This window comes from Argiope bruennichi, chromosome 10 (genome assembly GCF_947563725.1).
Source record: "Argiope bruennichi chromosome 10, qqArgBrue1.1, whole genome shotgun sequence".
Lineage (NCBI taxonomy): Eukaryota > Metazoa > Arthropoda > Arachnida > Araneae > Araneidae > Argiope > Argiope bruennichi.
The window spans coordinates 75,706,435-75,729,519 of NC_079160.1; the positions used below are offsets into that span (position 1 = coordinate 75,706,435).

The 23,085-nt window shown below is 29.6% G+C and overlaps 1 protein-coding gene across 1 annotated transcript in view; it reads left to right on the top strand.

Moving 5' to 3' along the window:
• Window positions 1-23,085, top strand: part of LOC129989239 (adipolin-like) — a 46,142-nt gene that overhangs the window by 17,653 nt on the left and 5,404 nt on the right. The window contains exons 2-6 of the mRNA XM_056097626.1: window positions 7,021-7,192; window positions 17,015-17,164; window positions 19,898-20,009; window positions 20,192-20,232; window positions 20,745-20,924. Of these exons, the coding sequence (XP_055953601.1) occupies window positions 7,043-7,192; window positions 17,015-17,164; window positions 19,898-20,009; window positions 20,192-20,232; window positions 20,745-20,924 (633 nt within the window). The 5' untranslated portion in view covers window positions 7,021-7,042. The remainder of the gene's footprint in view (window positions 1-7,020; window positions 7,193-17,014; window positions 17,165-19,897; window positions 20,010-20,191; window positions 20,233-20,744; window positions 20,925-23,085) is intronic.

Consider the following 23,085-nt stretch of genomic DNA (forward strand, 5'->3'; position numbering starts at 1 on the left):
TTGTAAATTAAATGAAAGTATAAAATTAATATACTTAGAAGATATCGAAATTTTGTGGCCTATTTTGACCACTTGATAATCCAGCTCTGCAAACGTAAAGCAAGTAAATTAAATAAAAATGTATAAAAATGAAGCAAACCAGACAACTGAAATTTAGTACGATACCAATATTTAATCCAAACTTTTATGAATTTTTGGATTTAAATCCATGACTGGAATTATTGTCTACCTATTCGTTTGTATTTGAACATAAGCCATTTGTGTACCTTTATGATAACTCAAATCTAATAAGCTTGACGACATTAAAACTATAAATCTATATCAAATTTGTATTCATTGAATGAAAAGGTAGAAGTTCAAAATGTATTCTTAATTATCTTCGCCATACTACAAAGCTTAACACAAAATACCCAACATCTTGTAAACTCAGTAAAACTTCGATTATCAAACATTAGTAATCTAGGTTCATGGGAGGCAAGCGGGATATAGGCTTCAATTCAAGAGGGTGCCTTGGAGACAGTATATTAATTCACCGATGCCACTTTTTAATGTCAAATATCAAGACGAAGTAAAAAAAAAAAGTAATACGAGCTACCTAGCATCATTTATTTTTGCTGTGTCAATGAACACGACTATGGGTTCAATTATAATATGTACCGAATTTGGTTCAAACATTCATGCTTAACTAAAATTCTGGTGTTAAAACCATATGATAAAACTTATTTGTCTAGCTTTTTATGTTTTTGACTAATTGTTTACATAGACCGACTGACAGATTGACACACATACCTCCAAAAGTGACCTTTTTTTTTGGACTCAGGACAATGGCGTACCAGCAAAGAGAGGAAACAGATATTAATGATAGAGTCTTTAACTATTCTTAGTACGTTCAAGATCTTTGAGGACCCCTAAGTTTCGCGATATTTTTTTACAATATTTTAAGCTCAATTTAATTTGGAAGTTTAATTGAATTAAAAAATACCATGTACTCCTGGTTATTCAAATTAAAATATCTGGTATCATTTCAGTTCTAGAGCATTGCTTTAATAAATATTTTTTTAAATTTTACATGACCTGTCGTTTGCATTTCTAAAAAGTAATATCTTGCATTATAATTCCGAAGAAAAAAAAACAATCCTAAGATTAAATAAAATTTAGATCATATTAAAAAGGTTTTTTTCCCCCCCTATTTTACATAAAATTAATTTAAATTTTGAACTAGTTTTTACATGATGCACTGAAGCCAAAACTCTTTAAAATGATCCAAATTTTGATGTTTTACTCATTCAATTGATCAAAAGTTGATACTTAAAATTGTTTATACGAAGATTAAATCAAAATCTATAAAAATATAGCTGGCTTTGGATGTTGAGTTGGGTTAAAAAGGGCCCGAGACTTCAATTGCGTAAGGGCTTCTAACTGGATGGCTTGCTCCGGTCTTGACAATGAAATTTTAATACATAAAAAGACAATTTGCATAAAATATTGTTTTTGTAATCATTGTATTAATGCGTTATTTCTTCTTTCGTTAAAAATAATTTATCTTTCAGTCAATTATTCTGATATTTTGATAATGATCATTCAGATCCGGTTTAATGTAATTAATGAGTATATGCGGATTTGTACTCTAGGAAAAAAAAGTAAAAATAAGGTCGCTTCTGTTTTTACTTTCTCATATTCAATACATTCAATGAGAAATTATTGTAATGGTCGAAAAAATTCGAAAAAGAGAATTTGGCGAATTTCCACGTTTTAGATCTCCACGAGACCGAAAAATACATTTTCAAAGTTATGTCTATTTGTCTATCTGTGAACATGATGACTCAAAAAATATTTTGAGCTAGAAAGATGAAATTTGGTATTTGAACTTAAAATCTTATTCGTAGATTTCTATCAAATTTTAACGAAATCCATTCAGAGAATGCCTGTTCGTACCGCCGTCCGAGTACAAGTGAAGATGATTACTAAAAAAATGTACAGAGTTAGATAAAATTTAGACACAAGTTAAGCAATTAAAATGTAAATCCTTATCAGATTTGTAACCAAATCTGTCCAAGGTTTGACCGTCTGCCTGTACTTTTGCATGAATTTAAACTACATAACTCAAAAATGTAGTGACTTAAATGGAGGAAAGTTGATATGTGATTATATTATTAGAGTTATAATTTTTTTTTCAAACTGTTGTTTCAATTGGCCGGAGAAGAAATGTCCAAAATATATATGTGATTTTTTTGGTACGTGTGTATTAATCGCATGCCAGATTAATCACAAATAAACCGCCAAAGACTTCCCGATTGATTCATTAGATTCTTTTTAGATTCATGCCAAAGATTGGTATTTGTAACTATAGTTCGTTAGTGCTATGCAGTTAATACACAAGAACAAATTTTCTTTACAATAGAATTGGGCACACAATTTTCATGTGGGAATATGAAAATAAAAATCTGAAAACTCGTGGTGATTGCGCCTTGCCCAGTGTCCACAATTTTCTGACAGAGAGAAGAATAAAGTTTTCATTAGAGAGAATGCAAGAAAATTTTAAGGATATCATTCCCAATGTTTTTTTTAATAATTTATTTATTTATTTTATGCACGTTTAAGGTATACGACTAGGTTGGAAACATAAATTTTGATAAAAATTTGCTTTTTTCTTTCTTTTTGCAGTTTCAAAAAAAGAGTACGTTTCTGTTCCCAATGATTTCTTTATTTTGTCTATCTGTCAATTAGATACCAAGTTATAGCAAACTATTGACATGTAAATAATGCTTCTGTATAAGCATTTAAAGACTTTAAATATATTTTCTAAGGAACAGGATTTTTCATAATTCTACAGTATAAATATCGTCATATCTCAAAAAATAATCAAGATATCTTAATGGAATTTATAATTAGTGCTCGTTATGTTATATTAAGTATAATAAACAATGGATTTGATGCTGAATGCTCTAGAAGTGATTTTATGATTGTTTAATACAAATAATCTTGAAAAAAATTTCAAAACTTCGTAGATAATTTTAATATATTACATACAAAAATGTTACTTTTGAAAATAGTTCTTATTAGATAATAGTTAGTTACACTCTGAGATATGTTACACATGTAATGTTACGAAGAAAGATGAAAAATCGTAACAATTGTTTTCTCTATAATAATACTAGTTTTTGTAAATAAATGCTAAAATTTACATCAAAATGAACTTTTTTTTTTCAAAAGCTACATATATATTTAATTAGTTCCCTTTCATTCATCGTTTTATCCTTATATTAATATAAAAAAACGTCATATAAGAATTAAAATATTTGCCTTTTTTTAAACAATTCTCTCCGAACTTAGTCGGATGCTTTGAATATAAGGGATAAATAGAATGAACGAATGCATCACATTGTGTAAATATACAAGGAAGGCATAATTTTTTCCAATATATTTAAAAAAAAACTATTTTGTTGCTTCTATGTTGACAAGGAAAACAAAAGGAACAAGGTCGGATTATGAATTCTGTAACAGTAAAATAAATAAATAAATAAATATTTGGGTAAAGTTTTTTTTTTTTTTTTTTTTTTTCAAAGGATGGTCGGGTATTCACTTGACATAGAGCAGGTTCTGGGTTTTTCAAAACCCACCTAGTCGTCTTCCAGGCACTCGGCATTCCCCAATTTTTTTCCAATGGTCTTCACAACTCCTTCTCCTAGCGATCCCTTTTCACGTATTAGGACGATCAAATTGGACTTTTGGAAATTTTTCTGTGAAATTTTTATTCAAAACTTAATTATACTTGTTGGGGTTTAAGGATGATCCCCATGTAGGCTACATGCGGGAAGTGGGGCTCGAATTTTTCGTCTTGCTTATTAAGTAGATTCTTATAGGAAGGCTACCTATTCTAATGTTCTTCAATTCTTCAACGATCATGGTCCCTAGAATCAAAATCACTTCGTTCAAAAGTATATATATATATATATATATATATATATATATATATATATATATATATATATATATATATATATATATATATATATATATATATATATATATATATATATATATATATATATATATATATATATATTCCAAGCCAGTTATATTCCAGTTATAGCCATATATTCCAAGCCAGTTATTATATATGTTAGAAATGTAAAAATCTCGGACGAGTTCGCAAATGGCCTATTTAGCTCAAAGAGGGTGGAAATGTTGGGGGAGTGAAATATGCATTTCGCTATAACTTTCTTAATATTGAAGATAGAAAAGTAATTTTTGGGGGGTGGGGGTGGGGAGCAGAATATTTTTCAATCTGAGGTCCGTGGAAAGCGTGAGCATTCGACAAAATCTCGAGATTAAATTTTTGGCAGATTACCATATCTCGTGTACCTGCAAGAAGTTAATTACTTAACTCCAAACCTTTCCATGTGTACCAAACCTCCCTCTAGTATTATCTTCTTACTGCTACTATCTACATGTTATTCCCTAATCTGGGCAGTCCAATAACAGTGGACAAATCAAATCACACTTCTGGCACAGATACTTGATTTCACTCACCGATTGCGCCGTTTAGTCAATGGTTAGTAATCAGACAATTTGTCGGCATCTCTGTTCTTTGTCTATCCTCGGAAGATCAGATGACATAAATCGTTTGGCTCCAGTTTAACAAGAAAAGTAAGAGGATGGGGGAGGGGGTCGTAAAGCGGGGTTTTGCAGGTGCGCAAAGAGGGGATGAATCGTTTGCAATAAGAATGTGGGAGATGGATGTCCTCTGGGAAGTAAGGTGTGGCTTGGGGCAGTTCTTTTGTATTCCCCCCATGGGAAGTGGACACTTAAAACGCTATAATGAGTAAAAGTGTCTGTTGTGGTCGGTAAAATCTTGTACGAAGACGAATGGTCAACCTCAGAGTAACATTTTTATAACCCAACGTTCCGGCTGGAAATAAAAGAACAGAGAAAAATGGGATACTCGAGACCTTGAAAATTCGATGGTATATAGAGTGTTTTATCTTATCAGAGCATGTCATATCGTCAAGTAAATTTAGGTTTGTTGGATCAAGGCGTCTATAACTTTGCTCATCTGTGATAAGCTTCTTAAGCAGAAAACTGTTTTGTAAACCACCCCCTCTCTTCCAAAATTTGTCTCAATTACAAAAATGATAAATTATTAAAATATATAACGATTAACTTTTAATTCACAAAAATGAATGTTATAACATTGACAAACAAATATGTTACAAAATGTCATAACACAAATATATTATATGTTATAATATATATATAATAACAATATATTATACGTTATTATTATATAACACAAATATATAAATATGTTATAACACAAATATATTACAAAATTTTTGTTCCAGATAACTATATAGAAAAATGTTAATCATACCTTTCAAGTTAAGATAGTAACTAAGTTTTTTTTAAAAGATGATTTTTGACAAAAATATCGATTTAACAAAATTGTATTTTTAATTTTTAAACAATTTACTTTATAAAACCACTTTTAGTTTTCTGGGAAGCTACATTTTTTTTTTTTATATTTGTATAATTTGCGTTTTGATGCTATTTTACATCTTTTAATGTAGTTTTTTCAAATTCTAAATTTTGATAAAATCTTCTTCCAAAAAACCACATCAGTTAATTAAATATAAATGCATATTTTTTGTTCAGATTTGGTACAGTAATTTTTCAATATGTTTTGCAATTCTTATACAACAACAACAAAAAAAAATCTATTGAGCTTTTTTTTACAGATATTTGAATGTTTCATAATACGAATAAATAAATAAATAAAAGTTTCATTTTATTTATCAGCCGATCTCGAATATTTAAAGCTTGTATAGAAAAAAAAAAAAAATAGTAATAATACAACTTTTCTCTAAGTTCAGGTAGATTTAAAATATTTTTTAAATATATTTGCGTAATCTTTTACAAACAATTAAACTAGAAGTTTTTTGCTATATTTATTTAACGAAAAAAATAATAAGAATATTACTTCTTCCAATTTTTTTTAAACATTTTTCGTTTTTTTTTTTTTTGGCTTTCAGTGATTTTTTTTTTTTGTTCTATAGGTGCTTATACATATACTTTTGTTTATTAATATGCTTCGAAAATATTGAGGATAAATATTAAAATTTCAATTTATTTTGAATTAAAAATCTAAATAAAATTTTAAGAAACTCTATTTAATGAGCACCCACTATCTACCAAGTAACTACGTATCGTAGTTATTTTTTAAATCCAGGATCAAGCTTTTAGACTACTTAGAATGATTTTTTTTATCATGCTTGTTACATAGTGTATAATGCAATTTCTGATAATAAGTCAACTTATTACAATTGCCATATTAAAAGCTTAGGAGATCTTTTGCAACCCGCTGTATACATAATTTTATGTTTGATCCACATCATTTTTAAGACCTGGGTTGCGTTTAGTGGCCATTTCGGGTGGACTCAACCCCTGAATAGCATTAGGTATGCCATGGTAACCCATCAAAATGACACCTGTTAAAAGAGGAGTGACAAAACACGTGGAGTATTTCACCTTCTCCCCCCTTCTCTAAACAGTGCCCTAAGGAAAGTCACAAACGTGATTGGTAAAGGCAGCAGGGCTTGCAATTTCTTTCCCTCTACCAGAATTTCGGGTCCTTTTATTTTCTGAAACGAATAGCCCACCTCAGAACCTTTTATCACCTGCAAAGTCCGCGGAATTCTTCTGAATTTTATACTTGGGAAGACTACACGTGGAGAAGCTTACTGCAAGACCTCGTTGTGCCATTTCGTTAGCAGCGTTGCTGGCAGTCGGAAGGTGTAATTGATTCGCATAATTTCTGCTACATTTTATTGAAGATTTTGCTATAATCGGAATTTCTGATATAACAAACTCGCGACATAACAGTCGGAATTTTGTTTTGGTTTACAATTGAACTCCTCTGAAATTAATTGAACAGATGTGAACTTCTTTAATAACTTAAGGTTCGTTTGTGTCTCAGAGATTTGTTGTTTATATACCTGGATTACGCTCTTGTCTTTGTAGGAGTGTTTTAAGACGCTTAGATATGAAAGTAAACGAAGTGCTGCTCGTTTGTGCGATTAGTGTTTTGGTGTGGAAGGCATCCGAAGGCCGGAGACAGTCTGATAAAAAACAGAACAATGCCCCACAACCTTGGGCTTTGAATCCTCATCTCCAGAGGACGACTTTGAATGGGGTAAGTAACGATATTTTCACTGAATTAATTTTGTTTTGTGAATTGAGTTGTGTTATGTATTGATTTATGATACTATAGAGCAAAACTTATGATTAATTAATTGATGAATGCTAATGATAATTAATATCATTTTAGTTTGATTTTCACAAATGGTACTCGTTTCTCGTTAGTACTCATGCTGTGTTCATTTGCAAACGTTTTTTGGGAAAGCTGAAAATTTACTATTTATATAGTTCATTTTATCAACTTATTTTTATGTTAGCATTTTATAATTCGTATAATCGATTTTTATCAAACTTTACGAACCTTGATGTTATAGATTACTGACATCTATCTTAAGACCCTTCCTCTTCTCGTCAGAATAATTTTCGCCAATGATCAATGCATTTATTTGGACGAATTATTTAATCATTTGATATATTGTTTAATTTCTTTCTCACATAGAGTTTATTTTTTGCTTTGTTTTTCCTCTCAGCTTTTTTTAAAAAAAATTCTTAAAGATTAATTGCTCTTCTTAGTAATATTAATCGAAGTAATCTTTATAATTAAAAAAATATACTTAATATGTATGGTTTTTTACTCATCTGTCCATTCAAGCCGACCGGAAAAAGAAAGGCAGTTGAGTCCAGGAGCTACTTAAGAAAACCCCGTCCCCAAGCACACATTTTTTTTTTTTTTGAAATATGTTTGATTCAAATATTAAAAAAGAACAAAAGAAATCTATATAATAGTCAAAGTCATTTTGCTTAAAATAAATTTCTTTTTTCTGAATACGCGTGAAAATAAGATTAATTAATTTATCTATGTATTCAGAAAGAAACTTTTTTTTTTTAATTTTATTTGTTTATTCATTTTTAATTTTAAGTATTTGTCATCCAGATTTTCATAAGATATTTATTCCCTCCTCCCCATTTCTTGAATTATGTTCATGAATGAATGTTTGGAATTTTAAATAATTAATATGAAACTATTTTTATATTAATATATTTATATTTTTAAGAATGATATTTTGGAAAAGATTTTTTTTTTTTTAGTTTTAATTTCAGTAATAGATTTCAATGAATTTTATTCTCTTACTTTTTCATATTTTTGTCAGTTAACTTTTCCTTCAAACCCGATAATTACTGAAAATGACTTCGGAAATTCCCTTTACTCATTCGTTTTTTTTTTTTTTTTTGACATTTTCTCTTGGAGTTTTCTTCTTCTTCTTCTTCTTTTTTTTCTTTTTTTTTAAATTCATATCCACTTGCACTTTGCATATTGGTATTGAAATTTCATGTCCTTTATAGATGCATAAGAAATGAACATAAAAAAAATATTCAAAGCAGTACCAGTATATAAATGCTCTTTATTATTTTTTTTTATTACTTTTAAAAGTTTTCATCATAAGTATTGACATAAAATTACATTTATCAATATTTTCTTTGTTTAAACATCTTTGTTAGTATATTGTATTTTCGGCTAGTAAAAATTCATAAAATAACATTTAATAAAGATTTTAAAACTTTTAAAAAAATTTCTTAGTATTTCTGTCTTTTATAAAGCAACAATTTATTATAATTATTATTTACAATTTCCTTAAAACCGCTAAGGAACAGTTATCTAAAAAGTAAATAAAGAAAATTAGAAAAAAATCAAAATTTTTGTCTATATTTAAAGACTTAATTATCTTTTTTCAAAGTAATTGAGTATCTAAATAGATAGAAAACAATGTTATTAATCTTAAAACGATTGAAGTTATTCTCACCATTCAAAAAATAGAAATTTAATTTTCTTTCTGAAAGCTAATAGAAAATAATAAATTCGAAATCTCATTTACTTTTCTAATTCATGATAGAATCAAATTCGTACATTTTTGTTTGTATTTTTTTTACTGTTATTTTCTTTAAGAATTTTGTTAATTTTTGTATAATAAATATCTAAAGTTTATCATTTTAATCTAAATTTCATTAATTTAACTGGGACAATGATTTCAAAGCATGGTTTAAGAAAGTCTTTTTTTTTTTTTTTTTTTTTTTTTTGCCCCGTTCGTTGTGCCAGTGCGGAAATTAAAATGCTTCTCTTATTTTTTGAAGTCTCTTCCCTTCTTATTTGATGTCAGTCTAATCAAGTATCTAAATGAGTGGATCATCTACATAAATGATTCATTATATATATATATATATATATATATATATATATATATATATACATAAATGATTCATTATATATATATATATATATATATATATATATATATATATATATATATATATATATATATATATACTTCTCAAACTTCCCAACTTTCAATTTTTTTTTCTTTTTTTTTTATGGTTTTAATTTTATCTTTATATGAGTAATTTTAAGTAGTTTTGACAAACTGATAAAGCAAAACATTTAATATAAAATCTTTAAATGATATTTAGCTGGCTATGCTGCTGAAACAAAGCTTCAAAAATTAAACAATATTTGATTTTAAGTTAAATAAATTCGATTGCTTGACTTTCATAAAAAAAAATGGGAGAACAAAATTAAATAACTGAAAATCTCACTAAAACTCTTGGAAAAGTTGGGGGTTCTTCAGGCAAATGTCTTATTTTCCTTATTTGATAAGAATGCCTTGTATATACATACAGTGCTTTTTACTTCAAGTGAAATTTGCAGACTCCGGACTAGAGATATTGCTTAATTTTAATGCATTCTGTAGAATAATAAAATTGACAGAAGTAATAAAAATAGATTTGTTTAGTAGGGAAGTTATTAAGTATAGCATATTTTGTTATTTTCTGGTGCATGATAAAATTTATAGAATACAATTTTGAGCTCTAATAAGTCTTAAAGTTGTGAGACCTCCAGGAAATTCTTACTTTGTCTATTTTATAATTTGCATAGACAAACAATGCTTTAATCCACGGGAAGTTTGCAACCTCAGATCTAGAGATACTGCTTAATTTTAATGCATTCTGTAGAATGATAAAATCCACAGAATGAACAAAAATAAATTGGTAAGTCCGAAGGTATTAATTCTTGAAAAATTTATGAATGAAATGTTTTATTTTATTCTGGAACACGATAAAAGTTTTAGAAGACAACTACAGAAATACTGGTACAACGGAAACTGTCAAATCTTGAAATATTCGTCACCTCCAACTTTTGTAAGATTCCGCTTTTCTATCTCAACAAATCTTGTATTTACTGGAAAGGGATTTAGTCTTTTCCGTGTCTTATTCTATTCCTTTGACACTTCTCCGAGGGGAGAGGCGAGAAGAATGAGCGTTTCTTTTGAAATGGACACATGTGCGGAACGAATCATCAACCCATTTTCAAAAGACTGCAACGGTCATCTGTTTCCTTATCAGAAAGAAAGCCCACCCATCATGGTTGATCACTTCTTAAAAATTTGCATTTTTCGTTTGAACAGAAATTCTTACTTTTTTTCAACTCATAGGGAATGAGTTGAAAAGTAAATGAGTTTTCCCTATAAGTTGAAAAAAAAAAAAAATACTGCATTTTTGGCTGATATTTGTAAAATGTATTAGAGCATTAACTTTAAAATGTATAAGAAATTAAGTATTAGAGCATTAACTTTAAAATGTATTAGAAATTAGGTATTAGAACCTTAATTTCAAAATCTATTAGAACATTAACTTTGAAAGGTATTAGAAATATAATTTATTTCTTACTAGCCATCTTTGAAAACCAGTTGATTCGCATGGTTTATTGGTTATTTAAAAAAAATTCTTTCGTAAGATGATTTTAATGATTTCCTCGGCAAAATATTTTTAAATATCAAATTTCGTTAGATTTATAGCTCATATTATTTTAGGAGCCGTACATCGTTCTGTTCTTTTCCGCAGAATTCTGTCTATAACTTTATGCACCTAACAATATCACAGGAAAGAGAAACAGTATTGAAAAAAAACACCAGTATTTTCAATAGATTTATAGCTCATATTATTTTAGGAGCCGTACATCGTTCTGTTCTTTTCCGCAGAATTCTGTCTATAACTTTATGCACCTAACAATATCACAGGAAAGAGAAACAGTATATATATATAAAAAAAAACAGTATTTTCAGTAGATTTATAGCTGATATTATTTTAGGAGCCGTACATCGTTCTGTTCTTTTCCGCAGAATTCTCTCTATAACTTTATGCACCTAACAATATCACAGGAAAGAGAAACAGTATTTAAAAAACAAAAACGCCAGTATTTTCAATAGATTTATAGTTCATATTATTTTAGGAGCCGTACATCGTTCTGTTCTTTTCTGCAGAATTCTATCTATAACTTTATGCACCTAACTATATCACAGGAAAGAGAAACAGTATTTACAAAAAATCTATACACTTGAAATATTTTTTATCATTGGTTAGTTTTGATGTTAAACCTTAATTGTAAATGAAACGTAATTTCAAAAATTTTATTAAAAGCATTCTTTACTATGATACTTACTCAACATAGAAAAATAAGTCGAATCTTCACAGCTTGAAGAACATCAGTAATAGGAAATCAAATGCTAGGATTAACCACCATTAAAAACGATATGAATATCACTTCAGCAATGAAATATGCGAAATAAAATGTATGCTTAGAAATATTTTATATATATATATATATAAACAAAGAAAAAGTACACATCAAATATTTGATATCATTAAAAGGATAAAAGTTTTTAAATTTTAAGACGATTTAAAAATCATATTAATCTTGTAATATTTTCAGTAGTTATTACTGAAAAAGCCGAATTTTCGGTTAATTTTTAATCAATTAAAATTCTAAATAAAAATTAAAAAATCGTTTAAAGGGGCACATTTTCACCCTCCAAATAATATTGCATTCTCCAAATGTTCAAAATTTATAGCTCAATACAACTACCCGTTCTGCAAAGTGCCTTTTCCCCACGCGTATATGTGAATTTAACTTCATTATTAGATATATGTGCAATAATTCCGTGTTTAATTTTTGATTGGATTTATTGATATTCAATATTTTAATTAATAATGTTCTTTTTGTGTTTCATCCCATATTTTTGCATTTTCCATTCAGCTGCAAATATTATTAGTAATTTTAAGTACTTTCATAATTTTCTCAACAATTTTGGGAACCTTGGGCAAGAACAATTTGGAGTCCATCTGAACAGAGGTAGGAGCTTTAGTTCCTATAACCAAAATAAAACACCAACAACAACAACAAAAAAAAAAAAAAAAAAAAAAAAAAAAAGAGGAAAGAAAGTTATGTTTTTCGAGCTGAAGTCTTACAATGATCGGTTTTGTCAGAGTAAAATTTTGCAAACTAGCTTCCGACACAGCCAGCCCTTTTCAAATACAAATGAAACAGGATTTTTACGAATACATTACATAGAAAGTACTTTCTTCAATTCTACTCAACGTATTATATATGTTTTTAACAACACAATAAAGGGGAAAAAATGTTACGGAAAACTGAAATAACAAGATATTTAATAACTGGTTACCTGAAAAGGAATTGTTTTCAGTATATTACATATAAAAAAGTTAAAACTGCAATTTTATAACAATTCTAAATAAAAGTCCAATTTTAATAAAAACATTTAAAATGTATAATTTAAGTACTCTTGATACGAAATTTACTACGATTGTTCATTTGTCAGTCGGTCAGTCAACTGCAAAACAAGCTGAATTACATTTATCTGGTAACGAGTTTCGAAACAGGAAAAATATCCCAACAAAAACTCAGCAGTTTAAACTGCACTTGATTTTAATTTTTCAATAAATTCGAGCTCACTGATTTTATCAATCGAATGGAAACACAAAATTGAATTGCTGTAATAGTAATGAAAAATAAATAAAAAAAAATAATCTCGAAGCCTGAGAATTTCTAGAAAATTACTTATTTGTATTTCGGCTCTCGCGTCAGGCAATTTAACCCGTTATGCAAGACAATCCTGTACAGTTGTGTGCCGCATTGTTACTTTTGATGCAGATTTTTCTTATGCCAAACAGTAATTGCATGCTGTGATGATTTTTATAACACGGAGCACTGGTGACGAATTTAAATATTTTTTCGCAGGGCACAAAAACGTTTTTTATTGAAAATAAAGTTGCTAATTTCTCAGATCTAGAGCAAACATTTGAAATAAAATATTCGTTGCAACGGGTGAGCATCCTTTCTCCGCCCTCGTTTTTCAGGCTATATGAAGAAGCTGTAGAAGAGATTATGTACTTTCTGAGACTTAAATTCGTCTGAATTACAGATGTTCATTCAGAAGAATCAATGTGCTGCAGGCACAGTGCATAGAAGAATTAATATGCACACCTCATAGATAACTCAAAGGTGATAAAGACATCTGGTTATCAACTGATCTGATACCGATAATTACTAGGAAAATCCAAAACCGATAAAGAATACCTGACAACTGATAAGGTAATTGGGAAAATTTTATCACTTTTTCCATTGATCAAAGCCCCATCATTCGTACATATGGTAGATTTCTGACTTGGTATGGTGAGTAGTTAATGGCATGCAGATGAAGCACAGGTGTTAAGCAGTAGGAGAAGTGATAATGGAAACCAGAATGAGATTGTGGGTAGATCCAGGAGCTACCAAGGGAGTGAGTGAGTTAGAAAAATGTTCAAATTAGCATGTACCAGTATGGAATGGGGGTAGGGGAGGCAAGACAAGAAACAATCCATTAAAAAAACCTTTTTTTAACAGAGAGGAGAAAAGCTACCAGGAAAGAGATAAAAAAAACCGTGCTTCACAGGGTTTTTTTTGTAGTTGTGGAAATTGACTAGGTCATATTAGAGGATTTTTGATATTGCAGTTATCAATGCTATCTAGATCACTGTATAATTTAGTAGCTAGTTTTTATAAAAATTAAACTAAGGGCTGAAGGGGCGGAGGATTCTCTGTGCATGATTGATGTTTTCATTTCTGTGATACCATTTGGCATTCGCAATCATTCTGAGTCGAGGATTCAAAAACTCAAAAAATACTAGCCCAAGACCGAACTCGGATCTCTTGATTATTATGCCGGCTCCTTAACGACTATACTATTTGTCAAATATTCTTCCTTGCAGGGCGTATAACGCTTTTTATTGAAAATAAAGTTGCTGACTTCTCCGATTCAGTTTAAACATTTGAAGTAAGACATTTATTGCGAAGCTCTCTTTCAGCCCTTCAGTTTTCAAGCTATATGAAGATAATATCTGTAAAAGACATAATATACTTCCCAAGGCTTAAATTCTCATGAATTGCAGGTCTTAACTTCGACAGCACCATTATTCTACAACGACATCATTTATAATGCAAAGAGATCTGACTATCTGTAGACCTGATACCAATAATTACCAGGACAACCCAAAACCGATAAAGAACACCTGGCAACTGATAAGGTAATTGGGAAGATTTTAGCACTTTCCCAATTGATAAAACGTTATTTACAAAAGACTGAGGTTTTGGAAGAGATATTATAGCCCCTCATGCGTAAACCCCTCGAAGTGCTGCTGATAGTAGTCTCTACATCACCAATATATTGTATTTATTTCCTATAAAGGTGGGTTCAGACGAGGCTTATTATTGCGCGCAATAGAAGGTCACGCCTACTTCAGGAAAATCACGTGACTGCAACGGGACAATGGCAAATGGTTGTCCCGTCGGGACAACTATTAGCCATTGTCCCATCAACGTTGTCTCAACTGTTCACACGGAGACAATAGAGGGACAACAGTAGAGAGATAACGATTGCGCGCAATAAAAAGCCTCGTGTGAACCCACCTTAACTTAAAGACGTTAATGATGTCTGGTTATCAGTAGACCTGGTATCAATGATTAGCAGCCTAATTACTTTTAATTCAATTTTATTTTAATTATCATAATTGATGCTTCTTTTCTTATTCATGCATATTTCAACTTTGAATTTATTCAAATATTTCTTTTGAAATGAGCCTATGAAAGTTTCTCACTCATAAATGGGCCACCATTGAAAAAGTTCAAGTAGTCCTGACATATAAATAATAACGATAGTAATAATAATATGACTGAAATTTTATGTAATGATTACCAGTTCTCTGAATTTTTGCTTTCACACTTGGCACATAAAAAAAAAATTCCTAACTATAAGGAGACATAATCTTCCTTAAATGTTATTGTTTAAACATTTAACAAAAATAATTAAGAAACTAAACTTTTCATTCATTTATTTGAAACTTCCCCTAAAAGATAATCTGTATTTGAAAAAGAAAAATACTTCCGAAGTAGTTTTTTAAAAATATCGTTAAATAAGTATATTATAGTATGTAAAAAATATCAACACTATTATTTAGATAACTATAATAAAGCTATCAAGAACGAATTGCAAATAAAAGTATAGTTAATAAATTGTTCATTACTAAAAAAGATTTTAGAATTATTAAAATTTAAATCTTCATCATAAGAATTAGAATACTGAATTTGCGAAGATTATTTTATAGTTTTCACTTAAGCATTAATTGTTAAAATTTCCATTTGGCAAATGAGTCCCTCTCTACTCTATAGATGGCAGCACGGTAGTATGAATGATATCTTTACATAAAAAAATAAGAACATGGAATGCAAACTTATTTTGATAATAATAAATTAGAGATGAATGCAATACTTTACGTGTGATTTTAATCCGCAACATGTGAGAAAATAATTCTTTTGCATAATTTAATGATATTTAGTATGAAAATAATTTTTTTTCACGATTGAAAGTCTTTTATAGACCTATACGATATTTAAATAAAACAGGAATCCTCTACTAATCCATGAAAATTTATTTTCCATCATATTCGCACCTTCGTAATCGCTGTTAGATAACTGGAAACGATACCAAATCCCAATAATTTGAATATTCAAATTTTAAAATCTAATGTTTAAACTAAAGAGCCAAACTATAATTTGTTAAAAGCGATAAATATCCAAATATGTGTAAAATATGTATCCAAATATAAACATAGAGATATTTTACAATTTAGATGCCAAGTGAAAGAATGAATAAAAATTTAAATTACATAATGAAAAACTTTTTAATTACGAATATGTGTGAAATGTCTTAAAACATTTCTGAAATGATGAAAAATCCTGAGTTATTCAGTTGTTTTGCGCACACACAAAAAATATTTTTATAATCGAATGGGAAGAAGAGCCTCATTGGGTAAATATTTTAACCTGAGAAAAGAACTTAGTTGATGAAAATAACAACCAATTTAAAGAGGTCGATGCTATCCTGTAATATACATATCATAAATTATTCTAATTTTCGATTTAATTACTTATTTATTATGAAGAAGATTTGATTTGTCTGACTTTTTAATAAAATGAAAATTTGTGAATTACAGCCAGTCTTAGATGTCATGTAAACCTAAGATTTTACCGTAGTTTTTTAATATATTTTTTTGCCATGATTTGAATCCTATTGCTTTTGATCATTTCTTTTGCAGAAGAAGATCTCTATAATTAACTTCCAGCGTTATATATAAGTTGTTTTTCCACCTTGTAAGTCTTTAAAATCTGTCTACACTTTTTATTGCCTTTCTATTAGGGCCAGATTATTAAATATGCAAAGTAGACAGTTGCCTTTGCGCTTTTTTCGGTATTTACAAACATATTTAATTTTGTGCTTTCATTCAAACATAAAGGTGGGGCAATTTTGTTAGATATTGTTCTTGTAATATTCCCATTTGCAAATTTCATGTTATTTAATAATCTAAAAAAGCGTTTGATCAAATATGCTGGTGAATTTTCTCTCATGGACACGATTTGATTAACAACTTTCTCATCAAACAAGAGCTGTTTTTAAATAAACATGATAATTAATTTTATTTCCTTCTATTTCAGTCGGGTTCTGAACGAAAGGTCAGCAAGGACTTCGCCCGCTTCGCCTGGGAATCTTTCCAGAAAGGAGTGGCGCAGAACGAGAAGAGGACCAGAAAGAAGAACAGAGAAAGGGCCATCAGACAGCAGCTCAGGATGGGAATTCCCCAGACGGTCAGTTTATTCTTCTTTTAGAAACTTTTTGTTTTTAGTTTAATTATTTTTACTTTCTCCTGTACGGAGCATAGAAAAAATATAATAATCATTAAAAAAAAAAAAAAATCGTACTCGAGATCTTGACGAATCTTCACGTTTCAAAACTCCCTTAGTTCGAAAAATACTTTTTTTGGAATTATGTCTGTCCATAATATATGATTGTAATAAGTAATTCAAAAACGGTTTGAAATATAGTGTGCATATATATGTAATATTATTTGTTGTGAAGCATGATGCAGTTTGAAGACAATGAAGATACTTTTAATTTAGTGACGTCGTTTTATTTCATTTTGACGAAGCAAGCATATGTACAAGCGACGAGCACACAGAACGACACAGAAAGGAATGAGGGAAGAGCTCTCGGACATTTTATCCCTGGTCTTATATAATCTATGATTTTGATAGGGAAAACATTTCTTCACAGTGCTAATGTATTATGAGATTTCGATAGGGATTTTCATTACAGGCGCCGAGAAGGCAGGGGAAACAAAGGGAGATTTAAAAAAAGAATTTGCTTGATCAGCGGTATGTTATCTCTTCACGCGTAGTGTGGGAAAGTTAGATTTTAGCTGATTCAACAATTTAACAAAGCTTCTCTTGAATTAATTAAGTAGAGACAGTGGAATTGGATTACGAAATAAGAGAATATTTTAGAATGAAGTTACTATGGGCTAAATTAAGATGAAGTTATTATGAAAATTAATTAAATTGAAATTAGAGTTAAAATATCATTACACACACACACACACACACACACATATATATATATATATATATATATATATATATATATATATATATATATATATATATATATATTATATATATATATATATTATATATATATATATATATATATATATATATATATATATATAGTCTTTACACAAAATTTTTCAATATGATAACTCAAAAAACGCGTTGAACTGGTTAGATGAAATTTGAGTTATGAATTTTACATCAAATTTGGGCGAAATCTATTCAGTGATCTTCAAACGTTTAGTCTGTCTGTCTGGTTGTCGAAGTATCATTTAACATGATAACTGCAAAACGAAAAGAGATAAGTAGATAAAATTTGGTGCACAGACTTAACATCTAAAGTTTAGATGCCTGTCAAATTTAAAACCAAATCTGTCAAAGGGTTGTCTGTCGGTCTGTATTTTCTTAAGTATACAAGCGTGATAACTTAAAATCCGATGACTTAAATATGTGAAATTTAGCATGATATTTCGTGACTACAGTTGTAATTCTGTGTCCAGTTATGGCTTTGATCCGTTGGAAAAAAATCTGTCAGATACACAAGATAAGTTTTCTGGAACTATTAACTATATGTCAGGCATTCATCTCCAAGAATTCGCCAAGGATCACATGGTAAAATCAGTAAAAATATTAAATTCATTTTACATTTCGTAGTTACCATTCGTTCGGCAATATCATGCAAGGATAATGCGTGGTCTAGTTTCATGAAGGGGCAGGGGGATAGTAATTTTATTAAACTGTTTGGGAGAAAGTTTTGGATATACCACTCCAGTAGATTTGTTTTTTGGAAGATGATGCAACGTTATGTCATAAATGATTCCAGATTGATTTCTAAGCATTTAAATGTTAAATTAAGATGTTAAATGTTTAATTAGAGGCGAAATCCAGAAAGATTGCTGATAATCTATGTCGATGCTTTTATAAAATCTGAAAAACTGATGTGACATCTCGGCGACTTTTTCCCTTTTATGAAATATTTCATCAAGTTAATGCTTTTCATTCTTTGCCTTATTGAAAGAACCCATTCCTTAAGAGAGAGTATAATTGTAAAATATGCATCCCTTTGCAAATTAGACGAGATCCTCTGCTAAACTTGGTATTGCCTTTTTAGTTTTGGTAGTTCTGGATTTAAATTTTTGCCTTTACAGTAGTAGTTTGTTCATATATCGCTCAAATTGATTCACTTATCAATTGTTTGTTATATATATGCAAATTCAATAACTCATCGATAACATTATTATCGATTTCTAAATGTATTCTCCCGTCAAGATTAATAATTTAGCGATTTCATAAATTTCTGGCGTTATTTTCTTTAAAAAAAAAAAAAACAATAGAAAAATTTCCTTTTATTGGCAAGAAATTCGAAGGATGTTATTAAAGTAGATTTCAAACTCAACTAAAGGCAGTAACTCAAATAGTTCACATTAAAGTAGATTTCAAACTCAAGGTACAAACTCAAATAGTTGATATTAAAGTAGTTTTCACACTCAACTAGAACATATTAAAGTAAATTTCAAACTCAGTTAAAGGTAGAAACTGAAAGAGTTGACATTAAAGTAGATTTCAAACTCAACTGAAGATAGAAACTCAACGAGTACACATTAAAGTAAATTTCAAACTCAATTAAAGGCAGAAACTCAAAGAGCTCACATTAAAGTAAATTTCAAACTCAGTTAAAGGTAGAAACTCAAAGAACTCACATTAAAGTAGATTTTAATTGAAAAAGTTATGTTTTAAACTGAGAAGGCTTCAATTTTTTTAATAATTTATTCTTCAAGTTGAATGGACGTATTATTAAGTATTTTTCTAGAGCACAAACAAACTGGTTGATCCTACAGAATATTGGAGATATTTTTTATTTTAAGGCATCAAATTGATAAAGTAATTAAAATTTCTTGAAAATTTATTAATATAAATCATTTATATTTATAGAAAAGTGCCATTGGTCCACAAGGTCCGAGGGGTCCCCCAGGCCCTATGGGTCCGAAGGGAGCGAACATTTCCAAGGATGAAATGGTGGAAGAAATCCGCAATATATTGAATGGTAAATTTCTCTCTGAAATTTGTTAATTTAAAAAAAAAATGAAAATTGATGTCTAAAAAATGATAATTGTTTAATATCTAAATCTTCTTTTGTTACAACTTACAAATGGCAGTTGTGTTTTATTTAGTAAATGCTATGATTTTATAGCCTACATTTTTTAATTTTTTTTTTATTTGTTGCAGAAATGGCACATCAAAAGATCTTGAGCTCATTGAATCCTGAAGTAAGTATGATTAAACCATTATAATCTTTTAAAAATTTCATTTCAAACTGTATCATAAATCATTAGAGAAATTATCAGACAGTAACGCATACCAATAAGAATAAATTTTGTCAGTATTCTACATCATAGTTTCCGACAAAATTATAGAAACAATTAAACAAAACTATCTGGCATGGCTCCGAATGCTTTTTGTTATTAATAGTTCAGAAATGAACCATATTAGATGATAGATATCATTCAGTTAAAGGGCCAGTAATCAATCGTTGCTGACTTGAATGTTGGCATTACTTCGAGAAGGTTGCCAGCAGTGAACTCAAAGAAATTGAATGTTTTGCATTAAATTTTGGCACTGGCTTGTGGCTAATTATATTTGGTGCATTTTTGTTCATTAAGTAAGATTTAAATTGTCCTGGCATTTATTTATTATTTCGGCTACTGTTCCGTTATATAAAATTCGTGAGTGCTATTAAATATATTAACTTATTTCTAACGGAAATCTTGTGTTATTACAGTGCACCGAGCTGTGCTATCAGAATCTGGACGAGAACGAGACCAATACATTTGAGGATAAGATGAAAATCATCCACAAAAATGTCCTCGTACCAAAGATTGTCACTGCCTTCATGTGGGAGAGCGAAGAATATTTCAAAATACCCAGGCAATCCCGAGTTGAACTTGATATGTTCAAACTGGTGAGTAGCTAATGTTTTGCTTATTTGTTTCATTCCATGAAGCAATAATTATCGAAAATTTTATTCATTAGATTTCTGTCGCCAAATGTAGATGCTATAAAGGCATGAAGTATGTTGAAAGCAGTCGGGCAGGATATACATCATCTTTCTCGACTTCGAAATATTGAATAAATCATTAAAGAAACTTCTGTTTAGTATATTACCAGCAGATTGAGAGAAATTGGATATATATGTGCTCTTTCTACTCGCTATAACGTAATTAAAACCACTAATTGCTTCTGTATCATTTTACTACTCTCTTGAGCAATGTTGGTTGCTAATGACTTGTTCGAAACAAATAGAATGTGTGCACCGCGTTTATGATTGTAGATCTAGGCTTAAAATGAAGTCAGCCTGGCTTATTGATTGTGATTTGAAGATGCAAAAGCAACATTTGGCTGAATTGAGCCAAGGAGTTATAAAATTAATAGTGGAACAAGGAACAATTTTGCTTGGTATTTTCCCAGGAGATCGGAGAGAAATTGGAGATATGTGTACACTTTCCAATCGCTATCAATGTAATTAAAACCACTTCTTCTGTATCATTTTGCTACTACTCTGAGCAATTTTAGTTGCTATAGACTTGTTCGAAACAAATAGAATGTGTGCACTGCGTTTATGATTGTAGATCTAGGCTTAAAATGAAGTCAACCTGGCTTATTGATTGTGATTTGAAGATGCAAAAGCAACATTTGGCTGAATTGAGCCAAGGAGTTATAAAATTAATAGTGGAACAAGGAACAATTTTGCTTGGTATTTTCCCATGAGATCGGAGAGAAATTGGAGATATGTGTACACTTTCCAATCGCTATCAATGTAATTAAAACCCCTTCTTCTGTATAATTTTGCTACTACTCTGAGCAATTTTAGTTGCTATATACTTGTTCGAAACAAATAGAATGTGTGCACAACGTTTATGATTGTAGATCTAGGCTTAAAATGAAGTCAGCCAGGCTTATTAAGTGCGATTTAATGATGCAAAAGCCACAATTGAATGAACTGAGCCATGAAATTGGTAAAATTGATTATGAAAGAAAGAATGACAGAAAGGCGGAATATCTGTACTGTTCGCAGAATTTAAATCTTCAGTGTTCGCAACAATAACAGAATCAGAAGCTATAACTTAATTTAGCATGCTTTAATCTAGAAAATACCACTGAGTGTGAATGGCATCAAGAATTTTACAGATAATGCTTAATACGTTGGTTATTCAATTGAAGATGTGTGCTGATTATAATAAAAGGCATAACAGCCTTTGTCGCTATATCCGACATTGTATGTATTCAAGTTCAAGTGTGGTGATTATTTAGAGGAGACAGCTTTAATTGTGTTAGCAGAGGCATATATTTATTTCTACCATATATTAAAGAGTTTAGATAAACAAGATAAAACTTTGATTTGGAATGGAATTCAATGGAATCTAATAAGATCAATGGAATTTAATAAGACATTTTACAGTAAGCGAAAAGAGCAATAGGATTTGATTTGGAATGGAATGGAATCTGATAAGATAAAGGGAATTTAATAAGACGCATTGCAGTAAGTGAAGAGAGAAATAATATTTGATTTAGAATGGAATGACATTCAATGAAATTTAATAAGACACTTCATAGTAAGTGAAACTACTACTTCTGGGAATAGACTTGTTTTCCTGAACAATCATACTATCTTGTTCAAATGCATTAATGTTAATTCAATGAAGATGAGAAAAAGCATAGGCCTATCAGCAGAGTCTGCTTAAAATGTATTTTTATAATCATGAGAAAACTAATAAAAAAGGGATTTATCTGAGTGGAAGTTTCAGCATTTGAAGAAAAGTCACACTGAAGATATTGTTCTTTATTGGCGACGAATGGCAGGCACAGAAGGCTCCCTACTTGAAAACTCATTTCTCTTGTATTCTGTGATGCCTTATGTGATAAATCAAATGCTTAATTATCTCTTTTCATCTATTCTTATACGCACAGAACCCGGCTATATCCTGTCCATTTCTACAATGAACCAAAGTTCTTAAAGAAGGCTGAATTGTTCAACGGTCTTAAATATTGTTAGGAAGTTTTTCAATCCCAGACTGTCCTTGAATTGGAAATGATCCATATTCACTTTACTTTCCACACTGTTT